The sequence below is a fragment of the Stenella coeruleoalba genome, assembly GCF_951394435.1.
Source record: "Stenella coeruleoalba genome assembly, chromosome: 3".
Classification (NCBI taxonomy): Eukaryota; Metazoa; Chordata; class Mammalia; order Artiodactyla; family Delphinidae; genus Stenella; species Stenella coeruleoalba.
In genome coordinates, this window is record NC_137148.1 from 41,737,627 (window position 1) to 41,758,845 (window position 21,219).

General features: G+C 42.8%; 1 protein-coding gene across 2 annotated transcripts; it reads left to right on the forward strand.

Moving 5' to 3' along the window:
* Nucleotides 1-5,560: 5,560 nt before the first annotated feature.
* LOC307184586 (elongation factor 1-alpha 1-like) lies at nucleotides 5,561-7,241 on the forward strand. 2 transcript variants are annotated; one of them, XM_079918201.1, is made up of 2 exons: nucleotides 5,561-6,220; nucleotides 6,353-7,241. In XM_079918201.1, the coding sequence occupies exons 1-2, from the start codon at nucleotides 5,600-5,602 to the stop codon at nucleotides 6,986-6,988; spliced, it is 1,257 nt and encodes a 418-aa protein (XP_079774327.1). In that variant the 5' UTR covers nucleotides 5,561-5,599; the 3' UTR covers nucleotides 6,989-7,241. The 2 variants fall into 2 exon arrangements, with proteins under 2 accessions (XP_079774327.1, XP_079774326.1); XM_079918200.1 differs by having other exon boundaries at nucleotides 5,561-7,241.
* Nucleotides 7,242-21,219: the final 13,978 nt, after the last annotated feature.

The window sequence follows — 21,219 nt, forward strand, 5'->3', positions numbered from 1 at the left end:
ATAGGTGTGTGGTGATATCACACAACCTCTACGATGGTATTAATTTTCAAAAAAGACAGAAAGAGCCACGAATCTGTTCTGTCTGCCCCAACCTGCAAAAGAATCAAACTCAAGCCGCTTGAGTGTGGATTGTTACAACGCTGGGGGTGAGGCAGCGTCTCTGGAGCAGCCCATCATGAAATGTGGATCCTCAGCTTTGATTATCAGAGACAGTTATCACCAGGAGCCACTATGAACAAGGAGTCTGCTTGTACTTATTCTTTAGTCATTACTTAATATTGTGATTATTACTATTATTGGCAGTAATGAGACATTTCTAATAAGGACAGTCCAGGTTACTGTCTTGGTGGAAGAGCAATTGATGAGAGGATTCTTTTCTAACTTCTCCTCTTGGAAGCTGGGATTTTAAACTTGGGCCTTATTAGCAAATGCCCTGGGGTTTATGTGTGTCATAAATACCAGAAAACAAAACAATGTCCTCTTAATTTCAAGGGTGCAAGGAGTGGTGAATCACGTTTCTGTTTTTCCCAGAGCCCTGTGCCATGGTCCCTCTTCCTTCTCCTGTCCCTGAACACTGGCTATGACAAAGGCTGTCTTTGTTACAGTTTTCGCCAGGGCAAGCAGTGCCTCTGGGGAAGGTGATGGAAGCCATCTGTCATCATTTTGCTCAGTCAGTGACATTCCACACACCAGCGTTTCTCGGGCCCCAGCCACTGGTTTCCCTACCCGAGAGCTCCTAATCCAGGCCTACAGTCAGAGAATTTTGTTCTTCCCCTTATCATCTCCCCCCACAAAGAAACTTCCATTATGGGATGAACATTCCTGGCCTTGACAACTAACTAGTTAATGGGGTAAGGGGCCTGTAATGTGGCAAGGGTTATAATGACTAGAGCTTGGGATGGGGGTTGGTCAGATGCCTTCAAGAGCAGGTGGGTAACTGTGTGGTGCAGGGCTGTACCAGAATTGGGAGGGCTGAGGAGAGCCAATGGCAAATTGAGGAGCAGCAAAAGCCCTCAGAATTTAAATTTGATTCAAAATGCTTGTGGTTGCAGTTTGCTGCCCTGGATTAAAGTGTTAATCTCTTTAAGGAAAGCAGAAAAGTGGATCTTTAAAATCCTGCTCAGAATCAGATCAGTAAGAGAAAAGGACATAGCCCTGTTTCAATCATCCAAGTTTGTTTTGTTGAGGGGAGGGGCTGTAAGCGATGATGAGACTGTGAGTGGGGGAAATTTCTGACCTTCTTTTGAAAGTCCTGTTAGGGCTAATGAGGTGTCCTTAGAAAATGAGATGCTCCTCCTGCAGGAAAAATTGCCAAGGGCATTGAGGTTAAACTTTGTTAAGATAGTGGAAGGCAGCCCTGCCAGCCCACTGGCCATCATGATTCTCAAAGCTTAGAGCTGTTATATATATGAATAGACACAAAAACAGGAAGGAAAAAGAGCTTGAGAGCTGGTATCTGTGATCTTCTTTTGCATTTGGGACTAGAAATAGAAAATAGTTCTTGTTGTTTTCTCTGGAAACAACAAGAGAGCCTCACCCTGATAAGACCAATAGACAGATAAGAGAGGTTTATGGAATTTAGTAGGGTTGGGAGCCTTAGGACTAATTGTCTAGATTTTAAAGGGTTTAGAGTGAGATTTATGGCACAAGGTCAGTGAGTGGTAATCTCCAGTTATACTGAGATAAAATACTACTTGTATAACATAGATCTTATTCCTTCTAAGAATTCATAAACAAGGAAAAATAATGATAAAGATTTAAAAGACATAGACACTAAAAATAAAATTACTTGAGCATCTCCTCTCTATCAGGCTCTGTCTTGATCTTCATAACAATCCTTAGAAGTAGGTATAATTACCCCCATTTTACAGATGAGGACACTGAGGGTCAGAGAGATAAAGAAACTTGCTCAAGTCACCCTTTCAACCAACCAGTAAATGACTCTAGGGACCTGGTCTTTCTACTTGGATTTTTATGGAAAAAAACAGTATGGATGGAGTAGATATTCAGGCCTCTGGGACTTCAGTTAGAAAGGCTTGGGAAGAAGCCTGACCCATGTTGGATCTATGCTGGTCTCAACCAACCAGGTTGATTCTATGTTCTGAACCAAAGGTGGAGTAGGTAAGGGGACTTCCCCTGCAGTCCAGTGGTTAAGACTCTGCCTTCCAATGCAGGGGGTGTGGGTTCTATCCCTGGTCGGGGAACTAAGATCCCACATGCCGTGCAGTGCAGCCAAAAATTTTAAAAAAACAACAAAAAAACAGAACAAACTTGGAATAGATAAGAGATTGCTGTCTCACATCTGGATGCCCACTAGGCAAAGAGCAAACCCGGAGCAGGATCTAGAAGGTTCTTTGTTGTCTAGTTCCCGGCTACAGTTCTAGCCCATCTTCCCCATCAGGTGCCCCATGTGAGGTGTGTAACTTCTCAAGACTCTGTGCTAGGCCTGCGCTGTTTCCCTTTGCTGGGTGTACCCCGAATCTGCCTGATTGATACATTCCTACCCATTTAAACAAACTCAGCTTCAGCCATCTCTTCTGTGAGGATATTCTGTCCTTACCCCCTCACTTCCCATCTGCCAGATAGAATTAGTCACTCTCTTGTGTGTGTCCTCAGAGCTCCGTTACATACTTCTCCCAAGAGGCATTGTTGCTTTGTACCGCGATGTGTGTGTGAGTCTGATGCAGTCTTAAGAGATCTGTTATTAAAGACTTCTGAATATACAGTGCTGTCTTATGTGTGTGCCACCTAGTTTAGGTTCTAACCAAATGTTTCTGGACTCTAATCAAGAATGTATAATACAGAGGCATAGAACTTCTGTTATTCACATCTCCATCAATATGGGTACTTTGCCAATTAGCATAGTTTGTGTCAGAATTTTTTTTTTATTGGTGAAATTGGTGGCATTTGATTAACATGATGAAAGTTAGAAACGGGATCTCCTTGACGAATATAAAGATATTCAAGATAAGTGCCTAAGTTAAAATAGTTTAGAAACCTTCCACTCGTGCATGAACAGGATATACACATTCAGCTAGAATTATAGCCTGTACCCTTAGAATGCTGCCTGAGGTAAGACTTTACTTGGTTTTGGGTCCAGCCATGAACTTTGGAGGATTCTAGTTGCCCCATGGTGGCTATACTGGTGACAGGATCCCGCCTCTGGAATTCTGGTAATTGTTTTGAGAGAACCTTGCATGCGAGGTTGCATAATCTTATTAGTAAGTGTCTGTAGTGCAGCGGAATTTTGCCGGTAGCTTGCTTTGATCACGATCAGGTAACACAGTTGTAGAGGAGAGTAGCTGACCCTTGATTGAACAATTCCTGGATGGCTCCCATTTTAGCACCAGTAATCCTGCTCAGGTCAGTTTGCAAGACCCACTCACTAGAGTGTGAGTTTCTCAAGGGCAGAAACTTACCTAATTTATGGAAGTATCTGTGAAATGTCTGAAAGTGAAAGGCATCTGGGAGATGGAGTTTAGATGTCAAAATATGAGCATTTCAGGGAAAAATGGCAGAGCATAGCGGAACTGAGAAAATGCAGGACCCATGCTTGCCATGCTTAAAGGGCGGCTCTCTCCCCAGGGCCTGGTTCTGAATTGCACGCCCAGTGACTGAGGACCCAGGCAGCCTCCATAGGACACACCTTACGAAATACTATGATCCATAAAGATCGTATTCTTTGAACTAAGGAAATGACTGGGGACTCTTGAAGCAGGGCTCCCTGCTCAGAATCACCTGGGGCGCTTGTCGCAAATGCAAATTCCTCATCACTTTCCAGACCTCCTGAATTGGCACCTGTTCCTGTGGGTCCCAGGTGTCTCAAGTTTTAGCAAGTTTTCTAGAGGTTCTTATATATTTAATAGCAATGAACTTAACAATTCAGGGGGACTAAAGAAGAGCTACTACATTACAGAGTCACAGCGATTGTAAAAACGCATCTCGATGCAGAAACATTAAAATGTGGGTGAAATGTGCATCATGGAATAAAAACAAAACAGTATCACGTTTTCCTAGATGACACATTTGTATTTTAACCAGGCTCTCACTGCCTAAATGGAGATGAGGTAAACGTGAGGCTCCTTTATCTGTCCTGGAGCGAGCCAACGGGAGATATTTGGGGGCTGGGAAATCTCTCCAGGGTCCTTCCGATCACATTAAGCTGGCTGTATTTTTGAGGAGCAGACTCCCTTTGCCCTGCACCCCATGTCCTTAGACAAGAAGGAGCTCTCTTCATTTCGAGATTCAAATATTGAGGCATAGAGTGAGAGTAAACGACCCTGCCAAAGCCCCCTTCTAAGAAAGTCAGTGATCAGGCAAAACACAGGAGCAGCGTTCTGACTCCTGATGAAGCCACAAGGCCTCTCCTTCCCGTAGGCTGTAGCACAAAGCCTTTCAACAGGTGAATTCCCGGCCTAAAGGTTTCCTTTCCTTTCCTTTAAAATTCATAAAGCACAACAGACAGACAGAACAGAGCACTGAGTGCAAATAAATCTCTCCGCCAGCAGTTCTGACAGCTCCTGTTTAGTTCCTCAGGGAAATCACAAGGGAAAATATCACAAGGGAAAATACAGTATTCTTCAGAAAATATTTCTTTAAAAAGCAGGGGAGGAATGGTGTACTTCCCCTTCACAAGCAAGACTTTTCGAAATTTCCAGTGTTTTAATTCTCCGGTCAGTCAGTGGCATCTGTTGAGGATGTCCTGTGTGCAGAGGACCGAAATAGATTGTGGGGAGGGTGAGGTGGAGGTGCCCAAGAAACAGAAGTTCTAGCTTAGGAGACAAAAATACCCCACAGACAAGATGATTATATCTCTGAGTGAATTCTGGAAGGCATTTGTTCGTATCTCTGTGTATTAATCTGCCAGTAGCCATGCCCCACCGTTAGGTAAAGTCAGCCATGGAGGAAATGCTGGAGGTAAGGTCTAAATCAGGGGGAGGGGAGGATCACGGTGGGCACAGCATTCCAGGTGAAGTATTACAGATTCAGGTGAAGGTACATGGTGGGAGGAGTGAGCGGGTCAAAGGGCAGCAGGCAGCAGCAGAATCCCAGGTGGCGTGGATCATGCTCTCAGCGATCACTTAGACCTGGTGCCTTCCCATCCTTTGCCACTCACAAGTTGGGTCATATTGAAGGGATCACCTTCCTAAGCTTGTCTCCTTGGTTATAAAAATGGGATGATTAGATGTGGCTCATAGGGTTGGTTGCTCTAAGAAGGAAAATCATGTGCAGTGCCTTGTAGATAGTAGGCATTAAACAAATGGGCAATTTGCCTTTGAAGTACAGAATGATTAAATGTGAAGCTGGTGAAATGAGAGAAGGAGTTGAGGTCACTGGCAAAAGGAAAGGGAACCCCAGGAATCCCAAATTTTTAAACCTTGTAGTGCTTCCCCAGGAGATTAAATCCTCACCACTGTAGAGAAGACTTCTTTACTTTTCAGATATTAAACTCTGAAAAAACAAAAATAAAAGCATGACACATTGCTGACCATGTCACAGATGGAAATCCTGAGCAGTCAAAATTATGGACAGCTTTTTCGCAACGGGTTTGCTGCCAGGACACAGGTGTCGTGAAAACCACCGCTAAACCTAAGCAAAAATGGGAAAGGAGAAGACCCACATCAACATCGTTGTCATTGGACACGTAGATTCGGGGAAGTCCACCCCTACTGGCCATCTGATCTACAAATGTGGTGGGATCCACAAGAGAACCATTGAAAAGTTCGAGAAGGAGGCTGCCGAGATGGGGAAGGGCTCCTTCAAGTATGCCTGGGTCTTGGACAAACTGAAAGCTGAACGCGAGCGTGGTATCACCATTGATATCTCCCTATGGAAGTTCGAGAGCAGCAAGTACTATGTGACCATCATTGATGCCCCAGGACACAGAGACTTCATCAAAAATATGATTACAGGCACATCCCAGGCTGACTGTGCTGTCCTGATTGTTGCTGCTGGTGTTGGTGGATTTGAAGCAGGTATTTCCGAGAATGGGCAGACCCGTGAGCATGCCCTTCTGGCCTACACTCTGGGTGTGAAACAGCTAATTGCTGGAGTTAACAAAATGGATTCCACCGAGCCACCCTACAGCCAGAAGAGATACGAGGAAATTGTAAAAGAAGTCAGCACCTACATTAAGAAAGTTGGCTACAACCCCGACACAGTAGCATTTGTGCCAATTTCTGGCTGGAACCGTGAAAACATGCTGGAGCCAAGTGCTAACGTGCCGTGGTTCAAGGGATGGAGAGTCACCCGTAAAGATGGCAACGACAGAGGAACCACACTGCTTGAAGCTCTGGATTGCATCCTGCCACCAACTCACCCAACTGACAGACCCATGCGTTTGCCCCTCCAGGACGTCTACAAAATTGGTGGTATTGGCACTGTCCCTGTGGGTCGAGTGGAGACTGGTGTTCTCAAACCTGGCATGGTGGTCACCTTTGCTCCAGTCAACGCGACAACTGAAGTGAAGTCTGTTGAAATGCACCATGAAGCTTTGAGTGAAGCCCTTCCTGGGGACAATGTGGGCTTCAATGTCAAGAACGTGTCTGTCAAAGATGTTCGTCGTGGCAATGTGGCTGGTGACAGCAAGAATGACCCACCGATGGAAGCAGCTGGCTTCACAGCTCAGGTGATTATCTTGAACCATCCAGGCCAAGTCAGTGCTGGCTGTGCACCTGTGCTGGATTGTCACACAGCTCACATTGCCTGCACGTTTGCTGAGCTGAAGGAGAAGATTGATCGTCGTTCTGGGAAAAAGCTGGAAGATGACCCCAAATTCTTAAAATCTGCTGATGCTGCCATCTTTAATATGGTTCCTGGCAAACCCATGTGTGTTGAGAGCTTCTCTGACTATCCTCCTCTGGGCCACTTTGCTGTTCATGACATGAGACAGACGGTTGCTGTGGGTGTCATCAAAGCAGTGGACAAGAAGGCAGCTGGAGCTGGCAAGGTCACCAAGTCTGCCCAGAAAGCTCAGAAGGCTAAATGAATATTATCCCCAATACCTGCCACCCCAGTCTTAATCAGTGGTGGAAGAACAGTCTCAGGACTGTTTGTCTCAATTGACCATTTAAGTTTAATAGCAAAAGACTGGTTAATGATAACAATGCATCGTAAAACCTTCAGAAGGAAAGGAGACTGTGTTGTGGACCATTTGTTTTGTGTGTGGCAGTTTTAAGTTATTAGTTTTTAGAATCAGTACTTTTTCATGGAAACAACTTGACCAAAAATCTGTCACAGAATTTGAGACCTATTAAAAAGTTTAATGAGAAGCCTGTGTTTTCTTTTGGTCAACACTGTAACTTCCTATAGTACTTACTACTTAGGTAAGAGTTGCCCATAATCTGTTTCTGGTATTAAGTCTGCTGAAACAAAAGAATTTTATATTTCTGGGTTGGAGCTTCAGGTTTCTTACCCTTATGTAAGGAGAATTCACCTGTTTAAGTACATCATAGAAAAGCGTTGGTACAACACTTCACAGGTTAGGACAGATAAGCAAAGTAACTGTTATGTAAGCTAGTTTGTAAGAAGGTCAAATTCTATAATATGAAAGCTCATGTTGCGTATAAAATTTTGCATGGTTACGTAAGTATTGAGTAAATGAGTTACGTCAAATTTTAGTTTCCCAGTTATGGGAAAGTGCATTCACATTTACAATATTCAAGTAATTAACCTAAAATGTGAAGCCTAAATAGTATTGAGCACCGCCCTGCTAGAGTTATTGTATCCAGATTCTAGGAAAAACAAAAGATGCTGGAAACTAAAAAAAAAAAAAAATTACGGACAAAGATGGGTTCCAGTTAATGAGCTGACCTCAATACTGCGGCCACAGATTCTAAGATATAAGTATAATTAGAAAACAAAGGTGAAAAAGACCCCCCAAAGCAATTAAAATGCCTACATTATTATTTAAGTAAGTGATTTCTGATGACAGATGGCACATTTAAAAAATTTTCTCATCTGACATGAACTTTATGTGTTAGGGCCCAGTGTACTGTAGACACTATCTGTGATCCTTTTCTGGGTGGAGGGGAAAAGAAGGTTTTGTCCTTCAGTTTCTCCACCTCTGTTTTATAGAGAGCTCTATCAGTCTGAGAAGCAGATGTCACACTCAAATTAGGATGATTTGGAAAGGGTTTATTTGCAGAAGTGTGGTCACAAAAAAAGCAGAAGAGATAGTACAGTGTCCCAGGGCTGCTACCAGCAGAGCTGTTTCCATCGTAAGCCTGTGGCTTTGAGGGGAGGAGAGCGTCATGTAGGAACAAACTGCCTTGAGAGAAGATGTAATCTTTGGTTGAGGGGCACAGTCAGCCTAAGGTGACCTTGCAGGAAAAGAGTTAGGGGAGTAAATATTGAAGGGTAGCAGAATATGCCTCTTTGGCCTAAGGATTATTTTGAGAAACAGCAAGCACAGAAGTAAAAGTTAGCCTTTTGTAAGGAACATTTGCATTTATAAAGGAACTCTCCATTGTAAGGGCATCTCCCTCTCTGTGTTAGGAAGAGAAGGATGACTGAATCACAGGAGAACCTTATGGATGGAGAAGGTGTCTGCTTAAATCTGTACAACAAACTATTTCCTGTTGACCTTGCTTTTCCAGATAACTTCCCAGAACTGGCCTCCTCCCACATCTTTCTTTCTTTTGTCGTTAGATGAAGATGGAATTTAAGCTGGAGTTCTAAGCCACCTTGGAGAGTTACTCCTTTTTCACTGGGTATCTCCCACATATACATGATGTATACAAGTCAATAAACTTCTGTTTGTTTCTTCTGTTGTTCATCTTTTATTACAGGGTCTCAGCCAAGAACTCAGAAGGACAGAGAAAGTTAAAGCTTCAACAGATGAACGTTGTCGGGGGGGGGCATAATTCAATCCATAACAGTTGGCAATATGCTTTATACCAACTTTTTAAAAAATATATTTATTTATTTGGCTGTGCTGGGTCTTAGTCGTGGCAAGCCGGGTCTTCGTTGCCATGTGGGGGATCTTTTTAGTTGGGGCATGCAGGATCTTAGTTGTGGCATGCGGGATCTAGTTCCCTGACAAGGGATCGGACCAGGGATTGAAGCTGGGCCCCCTGCATTGGGAGCTTGGAGTCTTAACCACTGGACCACCAGGGAAGTCCCCTATACCAACTTTAAATGGCTTCTGTGAACATGTAGGTAATTGGAATAGCTCACAGAATATCCAGAGCCTCTCATTTTGATTTCATTGCTCATCACATTATTCTTCCAAACACCTTTTTCTGGCATTGGATGTCCATCTCTGCCCCTCTGACCACAGGCCTTGAGACATGGAGACTCTGACCTGGGTCCTTGATTTCCAGGTATCAGATCCAGTGAACTTCTTTTTTTTTTTTTTTTAAAGTAAACTCATTCCATACCAGTGAACTTTATTCTAACCTAGAGATTCATTCAGTCCTGTGAGTAACTTTCTATTCTTATAAGTAGTACATGTCAAGTTCCCTTTTTACTGAATTTAAGTTGGGTTCCTGCCATTTGTGTCCCCAACTTCTGACTGGTCCTGACTAGGGTTATAGGGCATTTATTTGTGAGAATTTTGTTCTAGTTACTTAGGAGCAGGAGAAAATTAGAAATCTCCCTTTCTTTTCTTTTTTTGGTCACACCATGCAGCTTGCAGGATCTTAGTTCCCCAACCAGGGATTGAACCTGGTCCCCAGCAGTGAAAGCGCTGAGTCCTAACCACTGGACTGTCAGGGAATTCCCAGAAATGTCACTCTTAATCAAGATTTGAGGCTAGTTTTATGAAACAGCAACCAGCCTATCTCTATCCCCAGCAGATGTGTCCACCCCTTGAAGGGATCGACAGAGCCAGGGAGGGACACAGGGCCCTTGTTTAGTGACCACTGCAGCCAGTCATGCTGCTTCTCAACACTGACCTTTAGAAAAATATTATGTACAACATCACTGTTCACATTCGACATTCACAGGATCTCTCAGGTATCAGAGAAGGATTAATCCTACATCCCCCAGGCTTGCTTGTTTCCCCACTCTCTTTGTTCTTCATGAGATGGGTGGGTTGCAGCCAGGAGGCTCTGGAGACAACAGTGGCTTCCTCTAATAAAATGCCTTGAATGTGTTACCTCAGAGGCTGCAGACAGCTACTGTGCTAAATTATTCACACTGACTTTTATTGGGTACCTTCCTCCCATTTCAATTACTTGGGATTTTTATAGAAAATTGGCTGTGGGAATTTGACCACTCTAACTGCCTGGTAATAATCTGGTCTGAATAGTAAACTCAGCAGGTATTGATTCTGGGACAAGCCAGAGCATTCTCAGAATTTGTGAGGAGCTGCCCTCCACTGCAGAGAAAGCTAGGAATGTTTATACAAAATGAGGCTATTTATTTGTGGGAATTTTGTGCTATTTACAGACCAGCAGGAAAAATTAGAAATGTCACTCTTCATCAAGCATTGAGGTCGGTTTTCTAAAATAGCAACAAGCCTTTTCATAAATACTTTGACCTTGTGGGACTATGAAAATGCTTTTAAACGTCTGTATTATAATATAAAGACATTTCGATGTCCACACACAAGCCATACACATAACAGCTGAAAGCTTGGCTGGGTGCTTACTCTATGCCATGTGCTGTGCTCTGTTTATGTTCATTAGCTCACATAATCCTGATAATAATACAATGCGATAATGGCTGTGTTATCCCCATTCTGCAATTTGGGAAACTGAGGCTCTGGGAGATTACGTGACAAGGTGAATTTACATAGCTTCCCAGTGGTGGTTTGATTTCATAGCCTGGTTCTTCGTGACAAGCTAAAATACTTTAAAGTTAGGCCATGTTTGTAGCAGAGAAAAATAAGTATTAAATTCTTTAATTAGTTTGCTTATACTCCATAGTCAAGGCGAATTGTTTCCTGAGTTTTCTGTCATTAAGATCAATACCAGAAATATAAGAAAATGGTTTGGAATACCCCCAAACACACTGTGTTATATTTCACACGTGGGCTCAGTCTTACTTAACTCATATCTACAGTGCTTACCACCTGGTGTGAGAACTTGGGGTGTCTAAGCTTGTATCTTAGGTTTGCAGACAAGTCTGGATGGCCAGTGGGGTGGCAGGACTCACGCTTTAGTGCAGAGAGAGTCCTCTACACAAACTTGGCTCAAGGATGAGAAGTCAGCTTCAGGAGAAAGCTCAATTACAACTTTTGGGATTTGCTCATTTTCCAGATCCCCCAGAACATGTGCCAGAGTCCTAGGGAGATGAAGTAGTAAAACTAAAAGAGCCAGGGGCCTTTTTGCTCGTCTCTGTAGGAGCTTGAAAGCAGAAGGCACTGCTGTACTTCAGTGAGGGGACCGCTGGAGCATATGACACAGAGGCCAGCATGTCTCTGGAACGGGGCAGGTGGGATCTGTCCTATCTGACACTGAGGCAGCAGTCTTCAAAGCAGGAGAGAAGGAACCAGCAGGTTACACGCTGCAACTACAAAAACTTGCAGGGATAACCAACAAGGACCTATAGCTCAGGGAACTATACTCAATATTTTGTAATAACCTATAAGGGAAACGACTCTGAAAAGGAATATAGCTATCTCTATCTATCTATCTATCTACCTACCTATCTATCTATCTATTATCTCTCTATTTATCCACCTGAATCACTGTGTTGTACACCTGAAACTAACATGATATTTTAAATCAACTATACGTCAATAAAAATAAATAAATAAATAATTTAAAAAAAAAAGAACTTGCAGGAGGGAATGGTTCTTTCTATTCATAATCAAATCATCTCCAGTCCTACATTCACTTAATACACCCAGGAACTTCCTCAGCTACTTAGGAGAATTCAGAGGGAGCTAGACTCCCCAAAAATGTGTGAGTAGGTTGGAGCTAGAGAAATACTGTCCTGCTGCCATTACTGAGATTATGATGGTCTTGGGAAATGCAGATCAGTGCAAATTAAGAAAATACACTTAAAAAAAAAGTTTTTCAGTTTTTTTTTTTTTTTTGAGAAAGACAAATAAGACTCTTTCTTACCTGGGCCTTGGATGGAAAGCTTGGCACTTCAAAGATCTCATCTGATACACCTTTCTTCTCCCCGATTTTTAGCATCTGGAACTTTCACTAAAGTTATGTCATAGGAACAGAACAGAATTTTTTTTTTTTAACCTCATCTATGAGTAAGCAGATCTTTATAAGTATGCTCAGTTCATGGGACTTCCCTGGTGGTGCAGTGGTTAAGAATCCGCCTGCCAACGCAGGAGACACGGGTTTGATCCTTGGTCCGGGAAGATCCCACATGTGGCAGAGCAACTAAGCCCTTGCGCCAGAACTACTGAGCCTGCGCTCTAGAGCCCACGAGCCACAACTACTGAGCTCTCATGCCTAGAGCCCATGCTCCACAACAGAAGCCACCGCAATGAGAAGCCCACACACTGCAAAGAAGAGTAGCCCCCGCTTGAGGCAACTAGAGAAAGCCCGCCTGCAGTAATGAAGACCCAACACAGCCAAAAAAAAAAAAACCAAAAAACTGCTCAGGTCATTATAAAGAAATGTGGTTAGTAAAAATCTCAATGTTAATGGAAGGATTACAGACATCCAGTAGCCCATTGAGCAGCTATTAATCTGAAAACACACATTGACTAAATCCCTCAATGTTATGCTCAGCATTTTACTAGATCAAACTATCCAAAAATAAATTAATCATGCAATATAGTATCAATCAAATACCACACTCTGTAGAAGCTACATAAAATAATATACTTCGAATGGTTCTAATAGTACTTGACATTGAGTTCTCCCAGTATTCAAGTCACTTCCTAAGCTCTCTCCACTATGTGACTTTTCTGGGCAATTTAGAGAGTCTTGGGCTCCAGTGGGTTATCATTAGCCAGTCATTGTCTCCTTAGTACTTTATTTAACTTTCACTCTTACTGTGATCAAATGCTGGACAGGGGGGTTATTTTTTCCAAGGTATTTACCATGAACCAGGAATGGTAAACTAGGACATAGAAGTGAGAAAAGAAGAATTCTGTTCCACATATCATGTTTGCTGGAGAACCTGAAGCAATTCAGAGCCTTACAAGTAACTTCTTTTAGTGCTTCCAGGACATTTTGGAAGAAAATTTTCAATCAAGACCTCAATGCCACTATTTCAAAATTGAACTACAAATGTACGATACTGTGGCAGACGATTCATCGATATGTCAGCTTCTTCTTAGGCTGTTCAATTTCCTGTTTAATGGGAACAAAAACTGTCTTTGTCAACAGGGAGACTTCAGAGCTTATGTGATAATGGAAACTAAAAATCCAGAACAGACAGGTCTAAAACAATAGAAAAATTCCACTTAAACTTTCTCTCCAGCAGTTTCCATCTCCAGGGTTAATGGAGGAAAAAATAGCTGTCAACACTGGGCTGCCCCTGCTGCCCCCAGGACATGTGGCTTTGCAAAGTCTCTTGTGAGCCAGGTCAGGACAAACTGATTCCTGATAGTCATTTGAAAGCCTACGAGTTTTCCCTCTAAGGCTAGGGGGTTAGAAGAGGGCTTTCTTTTTCTATTTTGAAGCTTGTATTTTCAATCAACACAGTCTACGTTGGATGTTATAATGAATATGTATTTTTGAGCACCAGAATTCCTTTGGAGCTATGGTCTTACCCAATCTCAGGCCACGGTGTTTGGTGAAAAGACCCCTATCGTGTATTCCTAGGGGTGTGTATGTGTGTATTAGTTATCTATTGCTATGTAACAAATAACCCAACTTAATGGCTTAGAACAAAAAACACTATCTCATAGCTTCTAAGGGTCAGGAATTCGAGTGTAGCTTTTTCTGTCTCTCTTTGCCTCAAGATCTCTCTCAAGACAGTAAGATGTTAGTCAGTGTTAAAAACAGCTTAAGGCTCACCTGGGGGTGATCTGCTTCTAAGCTCACCCACATGGTTGCGGGCAGGTGTTGAGTCCTAGATGACTCTTACAGCCATCAGTTTCTTGCCACTTCAGCCTCTTCATAGTGCAGTTCACAATGTGCCAGGGTGAGTGAGACAGAAGTCGGTCTTTTTGTAACAATCTTGGAAGTGACATCTTATCATTTTTGCTGAATTCTATTCATTAGAAGTGAGTCCAGCATATATTCAAGAAGGGGAGAATACATGACGTCAGGAAAACCAGGAGACAGGAACCAATGGAGGCCGTCTTAGAGGCTGTGTACCACAGTGTGTGCTTACAAGCCTGGGAAATCATGTGGAGTGTTCTATTTCTCTGGCCACAATGATTGGCTCATCGATGGATACCTGATCTAAGTCAGGCCAATGAGACTTTTAACCCTGGAATTTTGGCCAGAACACTTGGGAAAGAGACCTTCTCTCTCCACTGGCGGTTTCTAAGAGAAACCACCTTCAGTGGCTGTCTCTGTCACCATCTTGGGAAAGCATCTTGAAAATAAAGCCAACACAGAGAAAAATAAAACTAAAAGATGAAAGTGAAATATTCTTGGTGTCATTGTTTGAATACCTCGATCCAGATGTATTTAAATACAATTCTATCCCTGGACTTCGTGTTACATGAAACCCAATGAAAAGCTTCTCTTTTTTGCTTAAGCCGCTTTGAATTCGGTTTCTGTCACTTGCTACTAAGACTACTGATAGACAGATATATTATGAAAAGACACTATAATTGTTTTTAGAAATTTCTACCTGGTAAAAAAGAACCAGCAAGATCTTAGAGTTGGGCAGTGTTGATAGATCAAATCACTTCTTATATTTGTAGTAAACTATTTGCTCAGTACCTTAAATTTATGGGACCTGGACCAATAAGAGAGTTTTAACTCACTTGTCCTAAGTCCTTGTCATCACAACAGCAAGTAGAGTAGTTCTCTGTTGCTCTTCAGATGCTCATCTGGCTCCTTGCGTCTGACTGAACTTGGGTTTGAGAGGTAGTGCTACTCTGAATGTGTTTCTCAACCAGGGGTGATTTGGCAATTCTAGAGACATTTTTGGTTGTCACAACTAAAGGGGCAGATGTGCTACTGTCATCTAACGGGTAGAGGTCAGGGATGCTGCTAAACTTTCTACAATGTACAGGACTACTACCTCCCCCCAACCCCAACAAAGAACTACCTAACCTAAAATCTCTGTAGTGCTGAGGTTGAGAAATCCTGCTCTAAACCATCTGTGGGTGACTTAGCAAATTACACTGAAAGATGGTGTTAGTTTTTTCCTGGTTAAATAATAATACAAGAGGGTTCAAGCTTGAAGATGTCAGAATGTATTGACTTGGAGGAGAGTCTATCTTCCTCCTGCCTCCCATGGTGGACCCTAAAGCTTGGAAAGTAATACAACAGAGAATGGGTTCTAATGTTTTTTTCAAAACTGTTTAAAAATGGAGTCCTTAGGCATATATTTGCATGCTCTGTTCTGTTCTAACAGAAAGATTTCCATTTCAGGATGTTCTGAGATGCTGAGTAATGACAGAAAATTATTTAGGATTTCTGGTGGGATCTGGTTCCACATCATGCTTACAGACACAAATCTACGTCGAGATCCTGAATTTAAAGATTAAGGGCTTTTTCTTCTAGCTGGAAAATGGGGCAATTAGTATTTTAATCTATGACATTAGGATTTGAAGGGAAAAACCAGGAATAAAAACATAACCCTACTCTTTGTACTAGTAAGAAATTTAGTTTTTGTATGATCAGATGGTATTTAGCTTCTCTGCTTCCATCCCTTCCCAGGGATGTGTTTTAAGCCCCATATAGGACTGCCATAAATAGAGACATGTTCTTTCGTTTGTTATTCATTAATTCAGTAAATGCTTGCATATTCCCCAAAGTGCCTAGCACACAGTGGGTATTCAATACCCCTTACACCGTGCTTTGTTATAAGAGATTCTGCAATGGCCAATAATATGTTCTCCTACTCCCTCTTGCAGGCTGGGGACTGTAGGAGGGTTAAAGACAGTTATCCAAGGTTCCAGGGCTGCCTTGCATGGTGGTGGCCAGTTGTATCAAGCATCAGGGTACACATGAGGGGACCAATGGGGCTAGAATCCAGCCCAAGCACTCTGTCCCAAGCTATGTGCTTGACCCAGAGCTATGTTCACCAAAGACACTGACAATTAGCCAAGCCATGCTCCCTGTGGAGCTACATTCTGATAGCAGGAAAGCCCCTGACTTCAACAGAGGTTAGCAGACATCATGAGGTCTCCTACCTAAGCTGCCTTAAGGCTGTCTGATAGAAATTTTTCAACCTGCATGCAGATGTCCCTGAGCTCCTGGAGCCCAGGCCTTATTGCAGGTTTCCATTATCTACACCTACAGTCTGGGTTCACAGGCAGTATAATTTTCATCTCAGCAGGGTCCTGTTAAATCCTACTACCCAACCATAAAAATATAGCAGGTGCTTCTTAGGCCTTGACATGTACTGAAATACAAATTACGTGGACACTTTGCTAAGAGCATGCACCTGTGTCTTCCACTTGAAGTTCATGTTGCCTTTGGTTTTACTGCAGGTTAATCATTTGGAAAATAGAGCTGAGATGTTGTGTTTCCCCTCTTGCAGTTAATTATTACTTAAGATCCTGGCAAGGTGAGTGAAAGGAAACTACCCTGAATCAAAAAGATGAGTTCTGAGAAGTCATCCTTAATGTCTCAGTCCTAGGAAAGCTACCTGAGGACATTATTGAGCCAACTATATTATGATTTTCCCCTCCTGGGATTTCCTTCTTAGTGAATGACACCACTAGTCACCCATCTTCAAGCTGGAAACCTGGATGTCATCCTTGACCCCCATGTCTCTCTCCCCTCCAAGCTTGAAGAGTGACCAAATTCTGTCAACTCTACCTCTTAAACACCCTCTTTTACCATCTTTGCCTCCTCACCCTGAAGACCTCACCACCTCAGTCCAGTGGTCACCATCTGTTGGCTGGTATATTACAGTGAAGTGTAGCCCTGCTTTCAATCCCTTCTCTAGGCAGCTGCCCCAAAGAATATGAAACCATAAGTCTGATTATGCTGTTCCCCAACCCATGCCACTCCTTTGCTCTGATGCTCTTTTCCTCCACCTTGTCCTTCTGATGAACATCTAGCTATTCATCTTTATGAGTCAGCTCATGTGAGGGTTTTTCTTGAGAAAACCCTCTACTTTCACCTTCTAGAAGCGGCCACTCCCACCTCAGCACCCTGCGGTGTCCTGAACACACTTCTTCAGTCCACCTGTGTCCTCTACACTGGAAACTTTTTCAAGGCCAGGATGTCTTCAACCTACAGTGCCCAAATGGCCACTAGGGCAGAGTAGCTGCTTATTAAATGCCTGTGGTTTACAAGATGCTGTTTTGTACTTTGCTGCTCGCAAAGTACTTTCAAAAACATTGCCTCACTTAAAACACTTTTTTCTGAGACTTGCATCCTGGCTCAAAGATATGGAGAAAGTCCCTCCATATCTTTGAACCTAGTGTCCTGATATATCAGGGTATAATCATACTTATTTGTGAATTAAAGTCCATGTTCTTCTTCCTGTCTTCAAGCTGCTTCTCTAACAGAGAGAGAGAAAAATGACTATTTACATAAGTAACAAGTGCAAGTGCTATGTGACAAAACTTTATATCACCATTAACCAAATTAAAATTTCAGTTTCCACTTTTCCATTCACTCAGATTCAGGTGTTGTCTGTGTAGAATGTACATCACTGTACTGTTTGAAATGAATTTGAATGTATCACACTTATACAGTTTAACAAAGCCAAAGGACAACTGGATTCTTGTCACTGTGTTAGAATCTTTCACATAGATAAAGCCATCTATGATGTGATTATTATAGCCACTGTGCCCAGGGTGCTACATTTACCTTTGGTGAGTCTCCTTCTTGTTGAAACTAGGAGATAATTTAATTAAAACATTGATTAAATGCTTATTGTGTGTTTTCCACAGCAACTAACACAGTGGTTTGTGTTATCCAAGTTGTATAAAGCTTGGCTCTCCCTGGAATAGTTTGTGAACATCTAACCCCCCTATTATAGTAGGACTAAAATACTAGTCCGAATCACTAAAAGAGATGACTAGAAACTAGGAGCATAGAAAGGCAAGATCACTCTCAGTTGAGAGATCAATCCATCCTTGCATTATGGAGGAAAATTAAACTTTCCTTTAAGACCAAGTAAGAAATAACATAATTCAACATTTATTAAGCTCTTTCCATGTTAAGCACTTTACAAGGAATACTTCATTTAATCCTTTAGAGAGTCCCATGAGGTTAGGATTTGTAATCACATTTTATGAAGGAAGAAACTAAAGCACAAAAAAGCAGAATCAGAGGAGTGGCAGCAGCAGGATTTGAATTCAGAGAGTTGACTTCCTTTTCCACTCAGTTAACCCATTCTGTAAACCAGGCAGTGTCTGATGATAGCATCATCAGGTCTTACCTTGGCAGATGAATGTTTTGCCAAATCTGCCCCAGCTCTGCTTTGCTTTGAGACCCCCAGTCCCTGTTCTGTGAACATGGGTGGGAGAATTGACGTGATAATCTGGATTAGCTCTCCTTCTAACGTTAGGATCCCCAGACTGCTTACACAAGATGGATTTGGGTTTTGGAGAGAGGTGGAGTAGACCTACGTGTATGTGTTGGGGGGTGATGAGTAAGAAAGGAGATACTTTGGGGGGACCCTGCACCCTCACTACTCTTCTTAGAGTGTCTTCTCATTTTGAAAGCTGACCTACCATTTCTTTAGTCACTAGAAATACTGAGTTCTCTGGTCTGGATCCCTTGACTCTGCTGAGAACCAAGTGCCACCTCTGATTTACCACACTTGAATCCAGAACCTCATTGCCTTTTGAAAGACATACCAGTCAAGATATGGTACAGGAAGCAGGGCTCAGACTGCGAATCTATTGCTTCACAGTCATTGGTGAGCACTCTTTCCAGGCACCCAGAGGAGTACAGGTTTCCAAGCTTCTCTTCATGGAACTTGGAGTCCATTGGACAATTCCACCACCTACAGAGGTAAAAATGAATTTTAGAAAGCTGTAGTAATTCAAAACAAAACAAAACAACCCATCTCCCTGAGGGTATTTGAATTTAGCTTCTGATGAAAATAAGGCCATTTCAGTGACATCATACAGCCATGTTTACCTTTTCCTGCCCTCTCCGATTGGAGCCAGCTCAGTGCTTGTCCCCGGCCAAAACTAACAGCTGGACTTCTTTTGCAACTTTAAGAAGCCACTCTTTTATTTAGTGCTGAGAAATCTCTCTAAGGAATGTTTCACGGAACTGTGCTCAGTCTCCAGCTCTTCTGTAGGGAAACAAATCCAGGATGGTTTTAAGGGTAATCGGTTATCATGGAGTCAAAGTTCATTATCATTAAACAAGGTTATTGTTTCAGTGGATGTTTCACTTAGTATATGTTTAGAAGGGCTCCAAATTAAACAATCCGACCAATTCCTTTTTCACTTGTCTCTCTGCCAGTAAATAAATGCTGGATATTATAGTGCACATGACTGAGTCTCTTCTCCTCTACACAAGGCTGTTATTAATGTAACTTTTATTGAGTACCTACTGCATGTAAGGCTCAATTTTGGATGCTATGGTGAATGGAAAGGTGAAAAAGACACTCCTTCTCTTCTGTAGAAGATATTGGGAAGGTACCACCACATATAAAATATCTGAACAAGCCATGCGATAATCACTGCTAGCTGAAGGAACCTCTAGGGGTCAGAGGAGGTATCTGAGAGGAGAGAGATTGGAACCAGACTTAAAATGACGTGCAGGACTTTCCTGAGTAGATGTGACATCTGCAGAGCCGCACATGATTGATTATGCTGTACAAGCACTTGGGGGAGCAGCCATATTCACCGTAGCTATTCATTGTCAATGAAGGCTGTGGCCTGTAAGTTTCAGCTCCCACTGCAGAACCCAAACAGAGTCAGCACAGACTGCACTGTACATTGACCCTCTTTAACAGAGACAAGAAGACCCCTCACTCCTACCTCTCTCCTGTTGCACAGGGAGAAGTTAACCAGAGATCCCGAGAAGGCTGGCATGTCCTTGCTCTGGCCAGCAGTCCGGTCTCTGAAAAGGTTGAGGGAGGCTCACGGTAATCTTGGGAAGATGCTGGTCACTGGTCCAATGAGCACCTGGTCCCTGGAGCACATTTCCCTTGTAGGGTCCTGCATTCAAGCAGACAGTTCCCCCGCACCACCCCTCTCCTTCTACCTCCTGGGTCATGTTTCTCTTAGCTCAGCTTCCCAGAGACATGCAGAGGCCAGGGTAGTGGATCCAGCCAAAACATGTCCTTGGCGGAGATGCCAAGATAGAGCCTTGAAGAACAAAGGAAGTGTAGTAGATAAGTGGCTTCCTCTGAATGAATCCAGAGGGTTATGACTACAGTGAGCTGTTGGCACCAGTGGGGGATGGAAACCGGGCCTTGCAAACTGAATCCCAGCTTGTCTGGGATGCATTCAAACCTGGCACATGTGTAGGATGAATGAGGGCTGGATGCAGGATGCTGTGGGGCTCCCTCTCAGTGGTGTGGCCTTTCCCAGGAGCCCAGCCAAACGATGGAGAAGGGGACTGAGTCACAGGGGGAGCTGAGCTGTGTGCTGCTTCAGGCCAGGGAGGAATAAGGAGACTTGTCCTGGTTTCTTTAAAAAGAAAACACACAAGTTCTTTCTATTTAGCCAAGCCTTAGGCAGATAAGAAGTATCCCTTCCAAATTCAGGGCAGTGTCTTTCTGATACTGGAATCACTTGGTTTGCTAGCTAAAAAGCTAAAAACTTCAGGCCTGGTGAACTTGAATCTGAGATAATTTGGGAAATTTGCAAAGTTTAACGCGTGCCCCATGTGAGTCCTTTGCCCTAGATAAGTAAAAATCCTGCCTCTAGTTACAAATAGAAGGACTGTGAAGCTTGGGTTTTGTATACCAAGCAGTGATGGTGGCTTCCAGAAGACCTAAATGAAATTCAAGACATTCATTCACTTCCCCAAACATATTTAGATCCTGAAGCTGAGACCCTGTGATAATTTAGATACTAAATAGTTGAGTGACTGCAGTGGTACCAGCCTACCTCAGCTAGTTGCCTGACAAATTGTTGCAAGACAATTTATACATCTGAGCTTCTGTTTTTGCATTTTCAAAAGGGTAGAGTTGACTGGTTGAATGCAATTGGAACCAAGAATTCTTCCGGTTTTGTCTGGGTTGAACAGAGGACCCCCATCAAGGGAAATGGGCTCCAGGAGCCAGTGACCAGCATCTGCTTTT

What these genes read in the sequence shown, in the direction of transcription:
- LOC307184586 (XM_079918200.1), top strand. Translation starts at nt 5,600, where the DNA reads ATGGGAAAGGAGAAGACCCACATCAACATCGTTGTCATTGGACACGTA.